At 42.4% G+C, this 17,681-nt stretch overlaps 1 protein-coding gene across 3 annotated transcripts in view; it reads left to right on the top strand.

Moving 5' to 3' along the window:
• The window catches only part of LOC122659738 (probable starch synthase 4, chloroplastic/amyloplastic), a 63,210-nt gene that overhangs the window by 2,503 nt on the left and 43,026 nt on the right, over window positions 1–17,681 (top strand). For all 3 annotated transcript variants that reach the window (XR_006332536.1, XM_043854851.1, XM_043854852.1), the window contains exons 2-8: window positions 1,056–1,103; window positions 1,184–1,217; window positions 1,305–1,386; window positions 1,513–1,641; window positions 13,795–14,017; window positions 15,876–16,010; window positions 17,251–17,355. Coding sequence is in view for 2 of the 3 variants with exons in the window: in XM_043854851.1 (XP_043710786.1) it covers window positions 1,056–1,103; window positions 1,184–1,217; window positions 1,305–1,386; window positions 1,513–1,641; window positions 13,795–14,017; window positions 15,876–16,010; window positions 17,251–17,355 (756 nt within the window). In the remaining variant the exon portion in view is untranslated. The remainder of the gene's footprint in view (window positions 1–1,055; window positions 1,104–1,183; window positions 1,218–1,304; window positions 1,387–1,512; window positions 1,642–13,794; window positions 14,018–15,875; window positions 16,011–17,250; window positions 17,356–17,681) is intronic.

Here is a 17,681-nt window from a genome sequence, read left to right as displayed (position 1 = left end):
GCTTTGTTATCACAATATAGACGTATAGACTCGGCAACTGCTATGCCCAAATCATTGAGTAACACCTTGAGCCACACTACTTTGTAGACTCCTTGTGCCATTGCTCGGTAGTCTGCCTCTGCACTGGATCTGGACACAACAGACTGTTTCCTACTTCTCCAGGTGATTAGGGTCCCTCAAAGGAAAGTACAATAACCTGATGCAGAAAGTCTATCATCAATAGAACCAGCCCAGTCAGCATCTGTAAATGATTTAAACTGAAGATTGTTATTGTTGGAGAATAAGAGACTTTCCAGGGGCTGATTTCAAGTATCTCAAGATTCTGTAAACTGCCTCGAGATGTGTAGTAAGTGGGTCATATAAGAATCGACTAACAATTCCTACTGCATAGGCTATCTCTGGCCGAGTGTGGGAGAGATATATTAGACTGCCGATTAATCTCTGATAGCCTTCCTTGTCATCCGATCACCACCTTTGCTGCTGAGATGACAGTAATTTTTGGTTGTTTCGACTATTGGATAGATGGGGAGTTGTGCTTGATACACCAAATTTCAAATTTGGTGGCCTAATCTCAACCATATGTGAGTCTTTTGCCTTTGTTTTTTCAATGGTTCCTGTTCTTTGAATAGATGTGAGTTTTTCAAGCAATTTTTAAAGTCTTAGTCCGAGACATGGAGAAGTCAGATTGGCTGAAAATCAACCCTTGCTTTGATGATGTGGACAACAAATCCTCAAAAATTGCTGGCCAGCTGACACTGCCTTGGCAAAACCACCAACAAGGGTGGAAGTCATGCCATCTGTGTTGGAGGTTGTCTTTCGTCTGATTACTTTCTTAAGATTGAATGCTATCAAAATATTTTCGCTAAAAATAAAAACCAGAAGCAGGTATTTAAATGCCCAAATTATCATATTCCTTATTGGGATGGATACCATCCCTTCCCCAAATGTTGCTGCTTCTGCTTTTGTTCCATTTAAAATAGAAAAAACTTGTACTTTGATTTTATAAAATTGAAGTACTCTTTTAATAGCTTGAATAGCTTGATCTTTTGTTTCAGGAACGATGCGAATGCAAACAGCTCAATTTCTGGACCTTCGAGGATGGAGTAAGTGACAGTGTTATTATGTTTTCAACATTTCCTCTATGTAACTGCTTCAGTGACATGTTTATTCATTTGTACTCTAGGTTGGAAGGGCATCATAACAAGGAGATACCTCCAGTATGTGTCTTGCCATGACGTTTGTCCTATTATTTTGCTTTCATCTATTGTTGGTTTACTGAATGGATTTGATTTTTATATTATAAGGAGTCATTTCATTCGTCCATTAGAGGACAACCAGATCTGAAACAAAATGACATTTGGAAATTTTTTAGAGATGCTCAACAGAGTAAGTCTTTGTGCTGACCCCTGTACGTTAATAAGTGGTTCACATTTGACATTTTTATGCTTGATGCTGCATGCAGTAAAACTATTCTATTATCTCTTCCTTATGCATTCTGTGATGAATGTTTAGATATTATCCACCTGAACAAGCAACGGCTTGCGGCAATTGAGAAACTGAATAAAGCACAGAAAGAGAAACGAGTTCTGATGGACAGAATAGAACAGTTGGAGCTTGGAACACAGGCTACCATTGCAAAAGGTAATAATATCCTCACCCTGCTCCTAAATGTCCAATGAAGTCTGGTTGCCATTATAGTTGTTATTGCACCGAGGCGTGCCAAGACTGGCTATTGCCATGGCCCCAAGGTGACACATAGTGGTGCCAAGGTGAGTACCATATTTTATGGCCCTGCGCCATATTTTCTTGGTATTTATGTTGGGTTTAACATTTATAACATATGGAGGGTCCATGATAGGATTTTAAGGTCTGAATGCCTTGACGACAATCATTGCCATGATTTGTAAATGAATCATCATACCCTTCAACATGTATATTCCAATTTGTATAATTTGGATGTTTCGGACTGTCTTGTGTCAACATGTAAAAAGATGTTGACAAATTTTTCTTGGGTGAATAAAAAATTCATTACCAAAGAGAAAGAGGACTACAACAACCCCTTAAAAAAGGGAGGGAGGGAGAGAGAGAGAGAGAGAGAGAGAGAGAGAGAGAGAGAGACCAAAGAAATCTTGGCTTTAATGTCAAAAGAAATGGAATCCTAAATCTAGCAAAAAGACCGAGTTGGAGGTCCATTTCCTGAGATTTCGCTCCATCCAAATGTGATTAATAGCAGCGCAGAAGGCTAGCTTTCCCACAAAATCACAAAAAGAAGACCCCGAGAAGGTCATATCCACCTAGATCCACTCCCTTGCGAAAGGAAGAATACAACGTTTTCTGGACCAGCACTTAGCAAGGATGTCTTTCCAAACAGAGTAGAAGGGGCACTAAAAAAAGATGGTTGATATCTTCAACTGCGATCCAGCAGAAGCAGTACGAGGAGGAGACAGCCATTTGATGGTGGAAAAGGAAGGATTGCGTTGGGAGGCAGTTGGTGAAGACCCATCAAGTCGTAAACAATGACGGGAATGTGATGCTTGAACCAAAGAAGCTTCCCCGCCAAGGAGTAGGAGGGCCTTTGGATCGCAAGAGATCCCAGGCTGCCTTGGAGCTGAAGGAACCTGAGGAAGAAGAAGTCTAGACTACTCGATCTCCCCTCCTAGAGGGTCTTCTAAGGATAGATGAAAAAGCATTCCAAATAACATTAAGCGCCGGATAAGACGAAATTGGGAGAGCCCAATCATCAAGATGAATGATGTCAACAACCTTGGCCTGCCTAGAGAGACCAGAGTTGTAGATAGCTCTAGGAGGGACGAGGTGAAGGAGCACACCCAGAGTTGTAGATGTTGACAAATTTATTTGGAGAAAGCGCAGTCTATTGTTTATCACTTTTAGTTGGGTACGTTTATTATTTATATTCTTTTTAAGCATACTAGCTTAATCTAATTACATTTTTATTACATTGCACCTTTACATGAATCAGGTAATTTTATATAGAATAAAATGCATATTTTTTCTGAAAGTGATCTGTCAGACACTTCATATCTGTGTTGGACATCACATACATGTCATTATCCTTGCTACATTAGCTTTGTATGATATACAATCTGATGATGTAAGCTAGGCTGAAATAACATACATTAAGCACACCTTTAGGAAACCAGAATCACAGTGAACCTTAAGACTGAGAAATATGGCAGAAATTGAAAAGGATTAGAACTAAATAACCATAAATCTGACGGGGCTGGAACTTATAGATAATAGAAGTTCTAATGGGGTGAGTATATGGCTAAAATATCAACAGAGATGATGTTTAGATTAACAGAAAAAAGCAAGAACAGAAATTAGAAACTAAGGAGACAGAATTAGAAACTTGAAGAAAAACAGCTAAAACTCACAAACGGCTGCTTGGATGAACACCAAACTTGGATTGAATGTAGAGGGGCAGGAGTAAAATACCATAATAAAATTTGGAAGCCATCCAACTACTGGTTAGGGAGACATGCATCACATGAGGGTATACTTGATGAAATCCTGCAGAATGTTAGTAGATAAACAAGACTGACAATAGGACTAAGACTAGGACACAAAAATAGAGGTTAGAAATCACCAATATAGGCCACGGTTTGATGTATCTGGCTGTTGGAATTCTGTAGAACAGTAAAGGAAGAAGAAGAAGAAGAAGAAAAATAAGAGAAGTGGAAGAAAGGATATGGCTTGGCTTCACCACCTTGACTGCAACTGAATCACCACAGTAGCACACACTCGCTTAGAGTTTTTTTTTTTAATTATCTAACTTCAAAATGGTAGGCTAGCTGCCCATTCTCCTTTATTTATAATAGCCAATGGTTAGAATACAAAATAGAATGGCTACCAAGGAAAACTAGAATGGAATCCTTCTAGAAAGGAATCAAAGGATCCAAAGCTATTACATGAAAAATAAAAAGTAATCAAAACTCAAAAGAGGACAACGGACAAGCGAAGATTCTTCGTTCGAAAACTCGTCTCGACCAGGTCGAGACCACCGAGATCTTGGCGAGTTTGTGCTTATTTTTTCGTTGGGAAAATGGCCACAGTTGGCTCCGAAACTTTTAGAGAAGCCTGTTTTAGGCTTAATAAACATATTTAAATATTGAAATTGTAAAAAAAAAACACCCAATTTGGTGTTTTGTATTTGCGTCTTTGGTTGGCAGTAAACGTCAATCCCTTAATGTAAAATTGCCTAGTCTACACACTATTTGAGTGCTATGAGACATAATTGGCAAGTAAGCAAGTAAATTATGCAACAATGGATGAAGACACATAATATTGAATAATTATTTAAGAAATAGTTAAAAGACTTAAAATTTCTACCACAAACTACAAAGATAGTGAAATGTGAACAATGCATATTACATAGACACCCAACCCAAGTACAATGAACAAATACATACGTCATAGATACCCTACTACCGTAGTCTTCCATGTCCCAACTCTTCCATAATAAGTAGCAATCGATCTCTTCGTAGTGATGTGGCAAACCCCCAATAGTGTATCCCAGTAGTGTTGAGTGATGATGTGGCCAAAAAGTCAAGAAACAAGGTTTTCTTCCTCCTCTAGACGAAAACCCCCCCTTCTCTTTCGAGTTACTTTGAATTTCGAAGTCTGTCTCGAGTTAGTGCCTTTTTATAGTGTGCAATGTACCATTTTTCCAAAATTTCGGTGAGACTGTACAAAAGCACTAAAATCTTGCCGAACTTTCGGTCGAGATATTCGAGATTTTGAGTTATTGCAGTTTTTATATATCGATTATAAACCCGCCTTGAGGAGCTCGAGTTTCTCGAATTTTTTGAAATCTTGCCGAGATCTCGGCGAGATATAGAACTATGGCGAAGAAGAGATGGTCCACGTCTTCAAGAGCATTCCAACAAAGGTAGTAGGATGGGGAGGCAGGGATATAAAGGTGAATGAGGAAGGACTGCGTTGGGGGGCAGTTGGGAAAGGCCTGCCAAACGGAGAAGCTGTGGTGGGGAATGTGGCCTTTAAACCTAACCAACTTGCACCAAGGAGACATAGGGCCACAACCTCTGATGAGGAGGTCCCACGTCGACCTGGAACTGAAGAGGCCAGAAGAAGGAGACCAAACAACATCATCTCTAGAACCAGTGGGCATTTTGGGGATGGAAGGAAGAGCGTTCCAAAATTCGGTCAACAAAGGGGAGGTGGGGGGGGAGGAGCCCAACCATCTGGCCGACTAATGTCCTCAACCAAGGATTGCTTACAAAAGCGCATACTGTAAATGGCCCTTGCTCCGACTGAGTGGAGAACACCTCTTGGGTGCCAATGGTCAAGCCAAAGACTAGTAGAGGCACCATTATCAATCCTGCAGGTAACAACCCCTGATGCAGCTCCAAGTAGAAAGAAGAAGAAGAAGAAGAAGAAGAAGCCCTGAACTTAGGGCTTGATTAGGGAGCCATAGATTAGGAATATTATTTTACATACTTAGTTTATTTTCCTGTTTTTAGATTGAACCGGTTTAGAATTGGTTGCACCCAATTGGTTCAATTGGTCTAATTTAAGTGAAGTGTTCCTATTGGTTAATCGGTCCTTAAATCCTATTGGCTAGTATGGAATTTTCTTTTAAATTAGTTGTTTTAAGTTAGATTCTTTTAATTTGAGTTAATAGGGGTATCTTAGTCAATTTACTGTTTTAATTAGTTAAGTTAGATTTAAATCTCTCCCTTCCACGATTTTGTGAAGGAGAAGATGTTAATTTGTACTAGGATTTGGCATAAAGCCATATTATAAATAAGTAAATCGTGGAGGGCTCCCCCACATTGAATTTTAAATTAAAAAAGACTCTGTTGCTGCTGGCCGATTGCTGCTGCTGCTGTTCCTGCTCCTTTGTGAGTGTATCCTTGTGGATTTCAAGGTGGATAGGGTGGGTGGATTCCTGCGACTCCTTGCATCGAGACGATCGGGAGGTTCCTTCAATTGTCAAGCTGCTGCTGGTGGATTCCTGTGGTGAGTTTGAGGTTTAATTTTCTGTTTCATTCCTTCTTCTTCCCTCCCAATCGATGCCCCCTTTATTTTTAATTTTATTTGAATCCCATCAAAACCCTAGGTCTCCATTAATTCCCATCAACCTCCATAGACCCTAGTATTCTAAATTCTGTCCAGCCATATCCTATCATCCAAATCCCCTCAAACTTCAGACATAGAATCACTACATTAACCCCTCCACTCGACCTGGCCTGCTGCCCCATCTTCTATAGCTAAACCCTAATTCCCCTTCATCTCCACTAAAACCCTAAATAGTCAAAACCTGTTCAAACCTAGTTAGCCATCCAATTCAGCCCAAATTACTATCGAGTCTCCCCCTTTCTGTTTAGAGCACTCGATCCCAAGCCCAGCTCCTAAACACCACTTTAATTCCTAAATTCCATTGTTTTCCTAAAACCCAAAACCCAAACCCTAACCCTAGAGTTTCAGAATTTTAATTTCTGTTTAAACCTATTCAAAACCTATTCCATTAGCTTCCTTTTGACCTGCACATCATTACTAAATAAAACGCTAGCTCAAATCCCTAATCCTAACCCTAATTCTGCCCATTCGAACCAGCAGCCCATTGAGATCCTGTTGCTTGGCCTCTAATAGGATCCTTCTCCTATTTAGAGCTACATTAGCCCTATAAGAAAGAGGGCGAAGCTTCAAGATCTTTCTCCAGACCTAGGAAGCATCAGGAGAAGAGGGCAGAATTCCAATAGAGTTATTTCAAAGCAACCCGGAGTAAATCCAATCTACCCAAATACTTTTCTTCTTAGCCACTATCTTCTAGATCAGCTTGAGGATACCGACATTGTTCACCTCTTTCATTCTTCGCAAATTGTGGCCCTCCTTATCCTTGGGAAGGCAGACAAAAGCCCAAACTGATGGGTGGAGTCAAAACCTTTCCAAAGGAAGGCACACATGAGGGATTCCAGCTCTTTAATGGTGGGCTGAGGCAACCCGAAAAGACCAGACCAATAAATATAGGATGATTGGAGGACAGATCTAATCAACTGAAGGCAACCAACATAGGAGAGAAGCTTGCCCTTCCAAAGCTGCAACTTCTTTCATGGTTTTAGTTATTGTTGAACTTTAATTTAGCTTTGATAAATCTATTATGCAGTTCTTTAATCTTTACGTCAGGCATATGACTTCATTATTTTGTTTTTGGGTGAATAAATAACTCATTACCAAGAGAAGGGCAAGAAGGAGAATACAATATAAAAGGCCGGGCCTTTATAAAGGGGAGGTCTGGGCCTGGAGAATAGAGGAGGAGAGACCCCAAGGGTCAACAATGAGCCTATTTCTAGGTGTGTCTACACAAAAAGAAGGGGCAGTATCAATCTTAGCTTTTACTTCAAAGGAGATGGAGTCCCAGATCTGCTGAAAGGATCTGGACTTGGTGGGCCATTGACGTAGGTGGTGCTTGAACCAGATGTAGTGGATAGCGGCAGCAAAAGCCAGCTTACCGACCGTATCACAACAAGATTTCCCTGCAAAGGACATGTTCACCCGTATTCATTCTCTGTCATAAGGCAGGATGCGACGACTCTAGGGCCAACACAGAGTTCTAGATAGAGGAAGGGAAAGCGCAATCAAAGAAAAGGTGATCCACATCTTCACAAGCAGCCCAACAAAGGAAACAATTGGGAGGGAAGGGAATCTACCGTTTAATGAGAAATGATTGCGTAGGAAGGAAGTAGGACAAAGCTCTCCAGAATGTGAAACTGTGACGGGGAACACCTAGAGAACTAGACAACCCAACTCCAAACTGAGGGGGGGATCGCTAGCCCTGATAAGATCCCAGGCAGACTTGGCATTGAACAACCCCGAAAAAGAAGCCGACCACGAGACCAAATCACCACTACCAGAAGGCCTTTAATTGATACTAGACCAAATCTTCCCTGTTGAAACCAGACCTTTAAATAGTACTGTTACCCCACCAGATGAAGGACTTCGTGAGGGTGCCAATTGTCTAGCCAAAAACAGGTCGAGGAACCATCATCAATATGGGATGTAATAGCCCCAGTGGCAAGAGGCCTGAGGTACAATATCTTTCTCTAGGCCCAGGATGCGTATGGGGGAGGAGAAACTGTTCAAATAGAGTCATTGCAGAGGAGACGGGAGTAGAGCCAGTCGACCTAAATGCTCTTCTTCTTAGCCGCAAGCTTCCAAATGAGCTTGATAATGTCGGCACAATTGACATCTTTTATCAATAGGGAGGCAGACGGTGGACCAACTGATCGGGGAGGGGAACCTAGAAGATTCAAAACCTTTCCAAAGGAATGCGCGCGTGAGGGACTCCATCTTCAAAATGGACTATAGAAGACCAAAAATGCCCCCTTTATTAAATGTAAGTTGATTGGAGCACAAAACGGATCAACTTGAGACGATCGACATAGGAAAGCAGCTTGCCCTTTTAAAGCTGGAGCCTTTTGTGCAAGAGGGTAAGGATAGGGGAACGAACAATGGTGAGCTGTTATCTTGGAAGGAATCAAAGGAAGGTCCAAATACTTAACCGGGAGAGAGCCCAAGGTGAACCCAGATCTCACAAGCAGGTCAGCCTTAACTACCTTAGGAACTCTAGCAATGAAGAGGAGGGATTTGGGGTGGTTAATATGAAGACTAGACAGACTTCCAAACTAGAGCAAATAGGACAAAATGGAATCAATGGGGGGGGGGGGATCGGCTTTGGAGAGTATATGAGGTCATTGGTAAAGATAAGGTGGGAGAGCTCAAGGACCTTGCATTTAGGCATGGGGGAGATGAGGCACTGGTCCATACTAGACTGAAGGCTTTTGGAGAGGACTTTAAGGGCCTGGGAGAAGATGTAAGGGGAGAGGGGGTAGCTCTGGTGGATCCCAACTGAGGTGAAGAAACCAGCCAGGCTATTGATGAGCGGTAAGAAACGGGAAGAGGAGATGCAATGGTGGATCCAATTGACAAAGGCAAGGGGAAAGGACATTTTGTGCAGACACTGATAATGAAGTCCCAAGACAAAGAGTCAAAAGCTTTATGAAGGTTGATCTTCATGAGGGCAGCAGGGGGATGAGAATAGCAGTCAAAGCCTCTAACAAGCTTGTGACAGAGAAGGATGTTGTTCGAGATACTTCTACCTGAAATGAAGGCTGATTGATTGTTACTGACAAGGGAACCAACCACTCGCTTGAGACGATTGGTGAGAACTTTGGAAGTGAATTTGTACAAGAGATTATAGAGGGAGATAGGACGAAAGTTGGTCAGAGAGGACGCACCTTCTTTATTGGGGATGAGGGAAAGGAAGGATTGGTTGATGCCTTTGACCTGGCTAGGGTTGAAGAAGAAGCTACGGATAGCCAAGACAAGGTCTTGCTTTAAGATATCCCAATAGGAGGTGAAGAAGCCCAGACTAAAACTATCCGGATCGGGGCCCCGATTTGGTTTATAAGAGAGAATAGCAAAGAGAATTTCCTCCACCAAGGGGATAGGATGCAGGGAGGCGAATAGAGGGGGAGGGATAAACTTATTAAGCAAGCCATCAGGGATTGTAGAGGAAGGGTTGAAGATATTGAAGAAGAGGCGATTCTGTTTAGATTTGATGTCCTCAACAGAGGAGAGGAGGGAGCTGTTAGAGGTCAAGAGCTTGGTGATGGAGTTGAAGTTAGTTCTGGCTTTAAGGGATCAGTGGAAGTCGGCAGAATTGGAGTCGCCTAGGGACAATGATTTGATTATGGATTTTAGACGGAAGGAGCTCTCTTTTTGGCCCAGAAGAAAGAGGAGCTCAGAGGAATAAAATTTATTCTCAGTGGTGAGAGGGCCATTGAGGAAGTCGTATTGAAGACAAAGTTGTATATTCGAGAGAATGGCAAGAAAATCAGCAATACTTGAGGAGATGTTACCAAAGGAGGAGGATTTCCAGACCTTGAGAGCACTTTTGATATTCTTCCTAAAGAAGGTAATGGGTAGGCATCACAGACAATGGCATGGAAATCACGATGGGAGGACCACATATAAAAAAATTTGAAGTTTTGAACTGCTTACGACCAAAGGAGGTGTAAGGCTGAATGGAGACACTGATGAGTCAGAGACTATGATCATAAACTCTTGGGGAATCAAACGAGGCATGGGATGAGGGAATGAGGTAGGCCATACTTCGTTCACTAGAAATCTGTCAAGCTTACAACCGCTTCTAGAGTCACCAAATCGCTTGTTATGCCAGGTGACCTTAAGGCCTGACCACCTAAGGTCATCCATGCCGATGTCCTAAATGCACTCGTTAAGAGCATCAACGGAAGGGACATCAAGCCGGACACCACCCTATTTTCCATGGGCAAATTGTACTACGTTGAAGTCTCCTCCCAAAGCCCAGGGGAGAGAACCAGCTGGGGGAGCAAGATTTCGGATATCAATCCAAAGATTAGACCTCTCAATGAGGAGGAATTGGAAGATACTAGTGGGATCAGAGACTTTAAGGTGCATAAACTGAGAAGAGGAGAGAATACAGACGAGAAGAGAGGAGGGATCCTGGAGCCACTATATATGACCATTGGGATGATGAAGATAGTTCGAGCAGAATGGGCAATTGATCAGGCAATGTGGATGGCATTAGACTTTTAATATGCATTTCAATAAGGCAAGTAAAGGCAAGTTGTTGGGAGTTAATGTGAGAACGAACTTCAACTTGTTTGGTCGGAGAATCGAGGCCCTTAATGTTCCAAATAGTGTACTGATTCATTTAAGGGGGATGGAGGGGTACAACAGAGACTCCCTGGAGGAGGGGCTAGGGGAAGCATGGGAGGGGGGATGCCCTTTTCGACGACACCTGTACCCTTGGATGAGAGGAGGTTAGACGAAGGAGATGGAATCTTGGCCATAACGGAAAGAAGGTTGGCCCTGCTTGAATTGAGTGGTAAAGGCGGTAGCGGAGCCTAGCAGATGAAGGAGATTGGCCTTGTCGTGATTGACGTCGGGTGAGGGAGAAGGAAGAGAATGGGCGGTAGGGTGGAGGGTCAACCCACGAACCATATTCAAGTAGTGGTGGTTTGGGAAAGGCGGGGATGGGCTGGATTTGGAAGAGACAGGAGGAGAAATGGGAGGCCCAGATGGAGACGGGAGCATGCCTAGATGGTGGGTTGAGGATGGGCGAGGAGATTTAGGATTGGAGAGAGGAGAGGGGTGGCCTTGTACTTGGGTGGGTAAGAGTGAAGGGCCCATAGAAGAGGGGATGATGGGTTGACCAAAGGAAAGAGCCCAACTGCAGGGTTGCTTATGCGTGGCAAAGAAGGACGGTTCTACACGCAACTATGGTTGAAAAGATTTTGGGAAGCGGGAGACCTGGCAGGATTAGGCCCCACACACAAGGACATGGTAGGCAAGGGTAAAAGAGGGGGGAAGGGATGAGGTTGAATCAACACAGTATGTGACCACAAGAGAGCGAGGCGGAGAAGGGGGGAGGAAAAGGAATGTTCGAGGCTTCTGCAACGATCAGGTAAGGCGTTGTTGACTGAAGCAGTGCAATATCAGGGGAGAAGATGGAGAGATTTAGAGCAGTCGGACGGCAGGCAGGAGAGAGGGCAGATGTCAGGACAACAGGTGAAACAAGGGGAATGATGTCAGTGGCAATGACAAATGACAAGCATGCAGAGAGGTTGGGACCAGCAGGTAAGGAAGGGGAATGGACCAGCAATAGGGAATATGGCCAGTGGGAGTGCCTGAAGTTGGTTATTAACGAAGTCTGAAGGCTCAACGTTTCTGGCTATGCCTCCGAATAGGGCTAGCAGAGGTACGGTTGTTAAGGGAAGGGCTAAGAGGGGGAGCCAGAGGGGGAGTGGGTATAGGGTGGTGATATGTGTGTTAGGTCAAGTTGGGGGAAACCTAAGGTGGGGCGGTGGCTCAAGGGAGGTGGAGGGTTCACAAGGCTTACTGGGAGGGGTCCCTGAAGTAGCGGCTTGGGTGGGTGATGCTTTTGTAGTGAGACCTGGGTGTCAGGGAAGACATTGGTTAGTCGAGTGACCAAAGACCTCGCAGGTGAAGCAAAGCGGAGGGAGCCAATTGTATGCAATAGGTTGGTTAAAGGAGAAGCCTTCGTCATTTGAGACCTTGATGGAAGATGGCAGAGGATCAGAGGCTGGGATTTCAACACATATTCGAGCAAAGGCCAAGCGGTCCATTTTTTTTGTGTGAGCATCAGAGTACAATGGCTTGGCCACAACAGATCCCACAATGCTCAGATCTTCTTCACACCAGTAGTGCAGAAGGAGACCCGGTAAGGTGATCCAGACAGGAATGGAGCTAAGGTTGATTCGTTGGAGCTGAGGTAACAATCCCATTGCCGGAGCAGAATTGGCTTCTGACCGATGTGCTAAGGAGAGAACATTAGCTTTGTCTTCTTCAGAAGAGAATTTGAAAACGAAGAAACCATTATCAAGCAGGTAAGAGTCTAGGGAACCTGATAATTTCCACTGCTTAGAAAGGGAGAGTTTGACAATGGGGAAGGGTGGCTTGCTGCCAATGAAATGGCTGATCAAGGCGTTAGGCAATTTTGAGGCAGCGGATTTCAGGAGACCAGAGGGGCGGAGGGTCACTTTAGAATCTCCAATGGAAGAGGGGGGGGTTTCAAAATGCAGGGGTAGGCCCTCCCCTTGCAGAGGAAGGGGTTGGGTGAAAAGGGAATTTCAAGCCACTCTGGCTGGAGGTAGGGCTAGCGGATGGGATGGAAAGCAGGGGGGGGGGATGGGGTGGAAAGTGGGGGGAGGATGAGGTGACAGTCTCAGTGGTGGCGGTACCACCGTGGGACTTTCAGCCATTTTCCACCAAGGGTTAAACCTTCCGTACATCTTACTTCTTATCCTGCGCTTATTGAAAACTTCAAAAACTTTATTTCTTTTAGGGAGGGGGATCACCGTGCCCGCAGCTTGGGAAGGAATCCCGAAGCAGTTCAGTGAGAGGGGGCGATGGTGGTTCTTCCAATAGGGGGGCAGGGGAGGATGAAAAAGAGAGAGTGTGTCGAGAAAAAGATAAAAAAAATCATGTGAGAGGACGCAGGCTAGTCTGGTGGCATGCAGGACATTTCCTTTTTTTTTTTTTTAAAGTTTCTGTGGAGGATGTAAAGTATTTATCTTTCAAATGTAGTGTGAAATTTTTTATTAAACAACAAATGCAGCCATCTTTCTGGAAGGTTTAAAAAAGGAAGAACTGGGAACAATGCTTTGGAATATCGTCTATGTACACGAGTACATAAAACATTCTAATGTTAAAGTCAGAAGTGTTATTCATTAGCATGTTTACTACTGAACAGAAATGGTATCTAAGTTTTCAAAGTCATTCAGTGGGATCCATTTACATAGATTCATGTTTCTTTAACTTTGGGACCCTTGCTAGTGTCTTACAATGAGGCAATGTCTTCAAGTATAAGATGGAAGACCATAAATGTTGAATCTAACCTGTAGATGGTAAATACACGAAAATGATACAATCTCCTAAAGGAATTAGTTTCAACAAATAATTTTAATATAAAAAATGCCTGCTAAAGTGGGAAACTGGAAAGAGTTGAACAGAAAAGGCTTTTTGTGAATAACATTCGAGATGTTCCAAGGTTTGTCAAAATAATGGCTAAAGACTCTTTTTGTGAATTACATTTGAGATGTTCCAAGGCTTGTCAAAATGATGACTTCATGATAATCGTGGTTGAAAAGAAGTCTTTTTTTTTGTGTGAATTATATTCTGATCTTAACAGGTAGTCAGGCATCTTCTGAAACTAACATGGGACTAATGATGCCCTGGTTTTGTCAGGTGCCCTGCCAAAATCAGCCAAACCGTCAACTTTCTGTGAGTTGTTGCTTCGAATAGATTCAATGGTACTAACAGGCATGATTAACACTGTTGAGGCATCTGATCTCAGAAGGGTGGTCATGGACAACAAGGTTATTGTGGGTGATTTTTTTTCTCACATCGAGCAAAAAAGAGATGCTGAGCTGCTGGCAGAACTTCGCCAGTGGTCAGATAAAAGCAAGCGGTATGCCATCCATCACAGGTTGCTTTTCTGATAAAATGTTACAACTTAGTGACACCTTCTTTGTTACATTACAACAACAACAGCATCTCTGCCTTATCCCAACTAAATGGGGTCGGCTACATGGATTCTTACAAGACAAAGTATGGAAAACTGAGATTCTCACCTAGGGAAAGTAAAGTAAGAGAAATGAAGAATAAAAATGCAGAAATGAGATAAGAAAAGTGAGAAATGGGAAATGAAAAATGAAAAATGAAAAAATGAAAAAAAGGAAAAGTAAGAGGGAAGAGGATAACCCTGGAAACCAAGAAAATCTCAACTACATGGTGTCGACAACGTGGATCCTTGCTCTCCAATAGGTTCTATCTAAGGTCATACTTGGCACAGGCCCCAGGCTATGCATGTAATTCTTCACAACCACACCTATGGTCATTTTAGGCCTGCCCTTAGCTCTTTTAGCTCCTTCAATCGGGATCAGATCACTCCTCCTTACTGGGGCGTCCCTAGGCCTCCGTTGCATGTGGCCAAACCACCTCAGACGATATTCTTGGAGCTTGTCGCTGATCGGGACAACTCCCACATCAACTCTAATGCGTTCGTTCCTCACTTTATCCTTCCTAGTTTTGCCCACATCTATCTTAGCATCCTCATCTCTGCAACACATAGCTTCGCTATATAACACTTCTTAACTGTCCAACATCCACCCCATATATCATAGTTGGTCAGACAATAGTCTTGTAGAACTTTCCTTTAAGTTTTAAAGGAATGTGGCGGTCATACAGTACTTTGATCGCACCTCTCCACTTCAACCATCCCACTTTAATTCTTTGTGAAACATCATCATCTATGTCACCTTCTTTGTTTATGGTAGACCCTAGATATCTAAAATAGTCACTCGGCTGTATCTCACTCTCCTCAATTTTCACCATGTCATTATCTATCATAGTGTAACTAAAGTTACACAGCATATACTCCGTCTTCGATCTACTAATCTTAAAGCCTCTTGTTTCCAAGGTTGATCTCCACATCTCTAACTTAGCGTTGATCCCTGCTTTTGTCTCATCCATCAAAACGATATCATCGGCGAAGAGCATACACCACAGTACCTCGTCTTGGATGTTCTTGGTTAATTCATCCATGATAAGCGTAAACAAATAAGGGCTTAAGGCTGATCATTGATGTAACCCAACCGTAATTGGGAATTCCTTGCCCTGGCCTCCCACAAATCTCACACTAGTCATCACAGCCTCATGCATATCTTTAATTACATCTATATATTTACTCGACACCCCTCTCTTCGCAAAAACATGCCGGATTAAATCTCTGGGGACTTTGTCATAGGCTTTCTCCAGGTCATAGGCTTTGTTACATTATTGGGTTCACTCCATTTGGACCATTCCCATCCTTTCGGATGCCTCTTGGGTCTGGCGCATCCTCCTCCTCTGCCCTCTGGCGCTTAGAGCCATTTCCTCTACTATTGCGGATGGTTCCTCCATCTCCCTTTGGCTTGACCCCTGGCACCCCAATTGGGTCTTCTTTAATTTGTTAGGGGCTAGATCTATTTACTCCTCCGGAATTCCCAAGTTTCCCCCCCTCTCCTCCATTATCTCTCAAGGTTCTTGGTCCCCCCCACCCCTCTTCCCCTCATTCTCTCCCAGATCTGGCATTTCAGAAAGAAAGGGTGGTGATTTGGAAATGAATTATGCTTCATACATGAAGAGTCTTGAGTTATTCTGAGAAGTTAAATTTTATGAATTCTTGTCCAAGTCATGAACTTTATAGTGAATGTTATTCACCTATTTTATGTTGTTCATCCTTCTGTCTGTAACTATACTCATATGTTCTATTGTCTTAAATGCAGGAATGCATTTCACATTGTTCATATTTGTACTGAAATGGCACCGGTGGCTGCAGTTGGACCTTTGGCATCATATGTGACTGGCCTATCTTGTGCCCTACAAAGAAAGGGAAACTTATCTGAGGTTATCTTGCCAAAGTATGCTTTATGCGCGTCTCTTTCAATTTACTTATGAAGAATTTAGCAAATGATGGTTATATCCTCACCTTGTCATTTTGGAGTTGAACTGTCAAAAATTACACCATTTGTTAAAATTCATGCCAGCCATTAGGCACCTGTTATGTCAGTCTTGGGTTTCTATAGCAGAGAGTAAATGTGTTGGAGTCAAAACTTGACATTAAAATGTTGAAGGAGGGGATATACAATTATTGCACAGTTTAATATGTCTGGTTATGCTGAGGTGAATCATATTAAGTGTTGATACATGTAGGATGCATGTGGGTAAGTTACATGAAGATTGAGAATCCAATTGTAAAGTTAACCAAAGCCAGAAATGGGTTCCGAGACGGATTTTCTGGAGGAGAACTTATTGAAAACAGTAAAAGGAAAGCTGGCTGTATGCCTGTACCTCTAGGGTAGAGAAACAATTCTTAATAATTTTTTCAAATAGAAACTAGGAAACCTAGTCTTGCACCATATGCATATGGATGAATCACAAATTTTCCTCTCTTTGCTCCATCTTCAAAGATACTAAAGAAATAAAAGATATCAAAATATCCCCTTTTATTATATCATTTACGACCCTTGGGAATTAAAAACTAGAGTACTCTTAGGTTTGTGACAGCTTATACTGAGTTTCTTGTCAAAATGGTCCAAGTATGTCGGATGTGATAGGTATATTTCTGTTTTTTTTCCCCCACCTTTAATGAAGAAGTTTTTGGAATTAGAGGTGGTTGAATAAGTCAATGACCCATGGTAGTCTTGCATGAAGTTTTTTAGGATGTGATGAACATAGTTCCTTTTGAGCTGTTACACTTCTACATAAAAAGGCCATATCCTGGTAGAAGTCCCACTTTCGCAAGGTCACGGGAGGGTCAGACTGGGGACAGTCATACCTTTAGCGTTTTTTGCATGAAGTTGCTGTTCTAAGACACAAACCTGTGTCTTCACTGTGGCAACTCAACCTTACAGCCTCAACCCAAGTGGCAACCATTTTTATAATTGTTTTTAAATTAGAGGGAGTGGAAGGATCGATTGGCTTCCTCTTATTAGCTCTGCACTTATATGCATTTGACTTTGAAAATCCTTTTCAAGTTATTGGAAAAAGGACATACTATGGTATGTTGGCTAGGTGTTTCATTGCTTAAAATTTACAACTACCTTGCCAAGGTAACTTGATGTTTCTGCTTACTAACTTTAGAAGTCCTCCTTTGAACAGGTATGCTAGCCTGGACTTGAAGCAAGTTAAAGGATTAAGGAAAGTTGAGGCAGAATTTTATTCTTTCTTCAATGGTCATTGGCATGCAAACAGAATCTGGACTGGGTGAGAACTGGTTTTCTTTTTTGATAAATAACAATTGTGTTAGCAAAGAGAATAGCTAATGTACAACAAAAAGGAGGAGGTGAGAAAAGTTGCAGAAAGGATTTTTCTTGTTTAAATAGGCCCTGTTTGTTTCGTTGTAAAATTTTCTATGCAAATGACATTTTACATGAAAATTTTACTCTATTTTACTTTCAGTGTCATTTTTAAATTTTGTGTCAAAGCAAATATCGGAAAATCCTATTTTATAGGAAATCTTTCCTATTCCACCTTTTACATGGAAACAGATGAGCCATAGGAATATTAGCTTCGTATCCTGGATATACTCT

The sequence above is a fragment of the Telopea speciosissima genome, chromosome 4 (genome assembly GCF_018873765.1).
Source record: "Telopea speciosissima isolate NSW1024214 ecotype Mountain lineage chromosome 4, Tspe_v1, whole genome shotgun sequence".
NCBI lineage: Eukaryota > Viridiplantae > Streptophyta > Magnoliopsida > Proteales > Proteaceae > Telopea > Telopea speciosissima.
The sequence above is the reverse complement of the archived record's forward strand: the minus strand, read 5'-3'. Positions and strand labels throughout refer to the sequence as shown.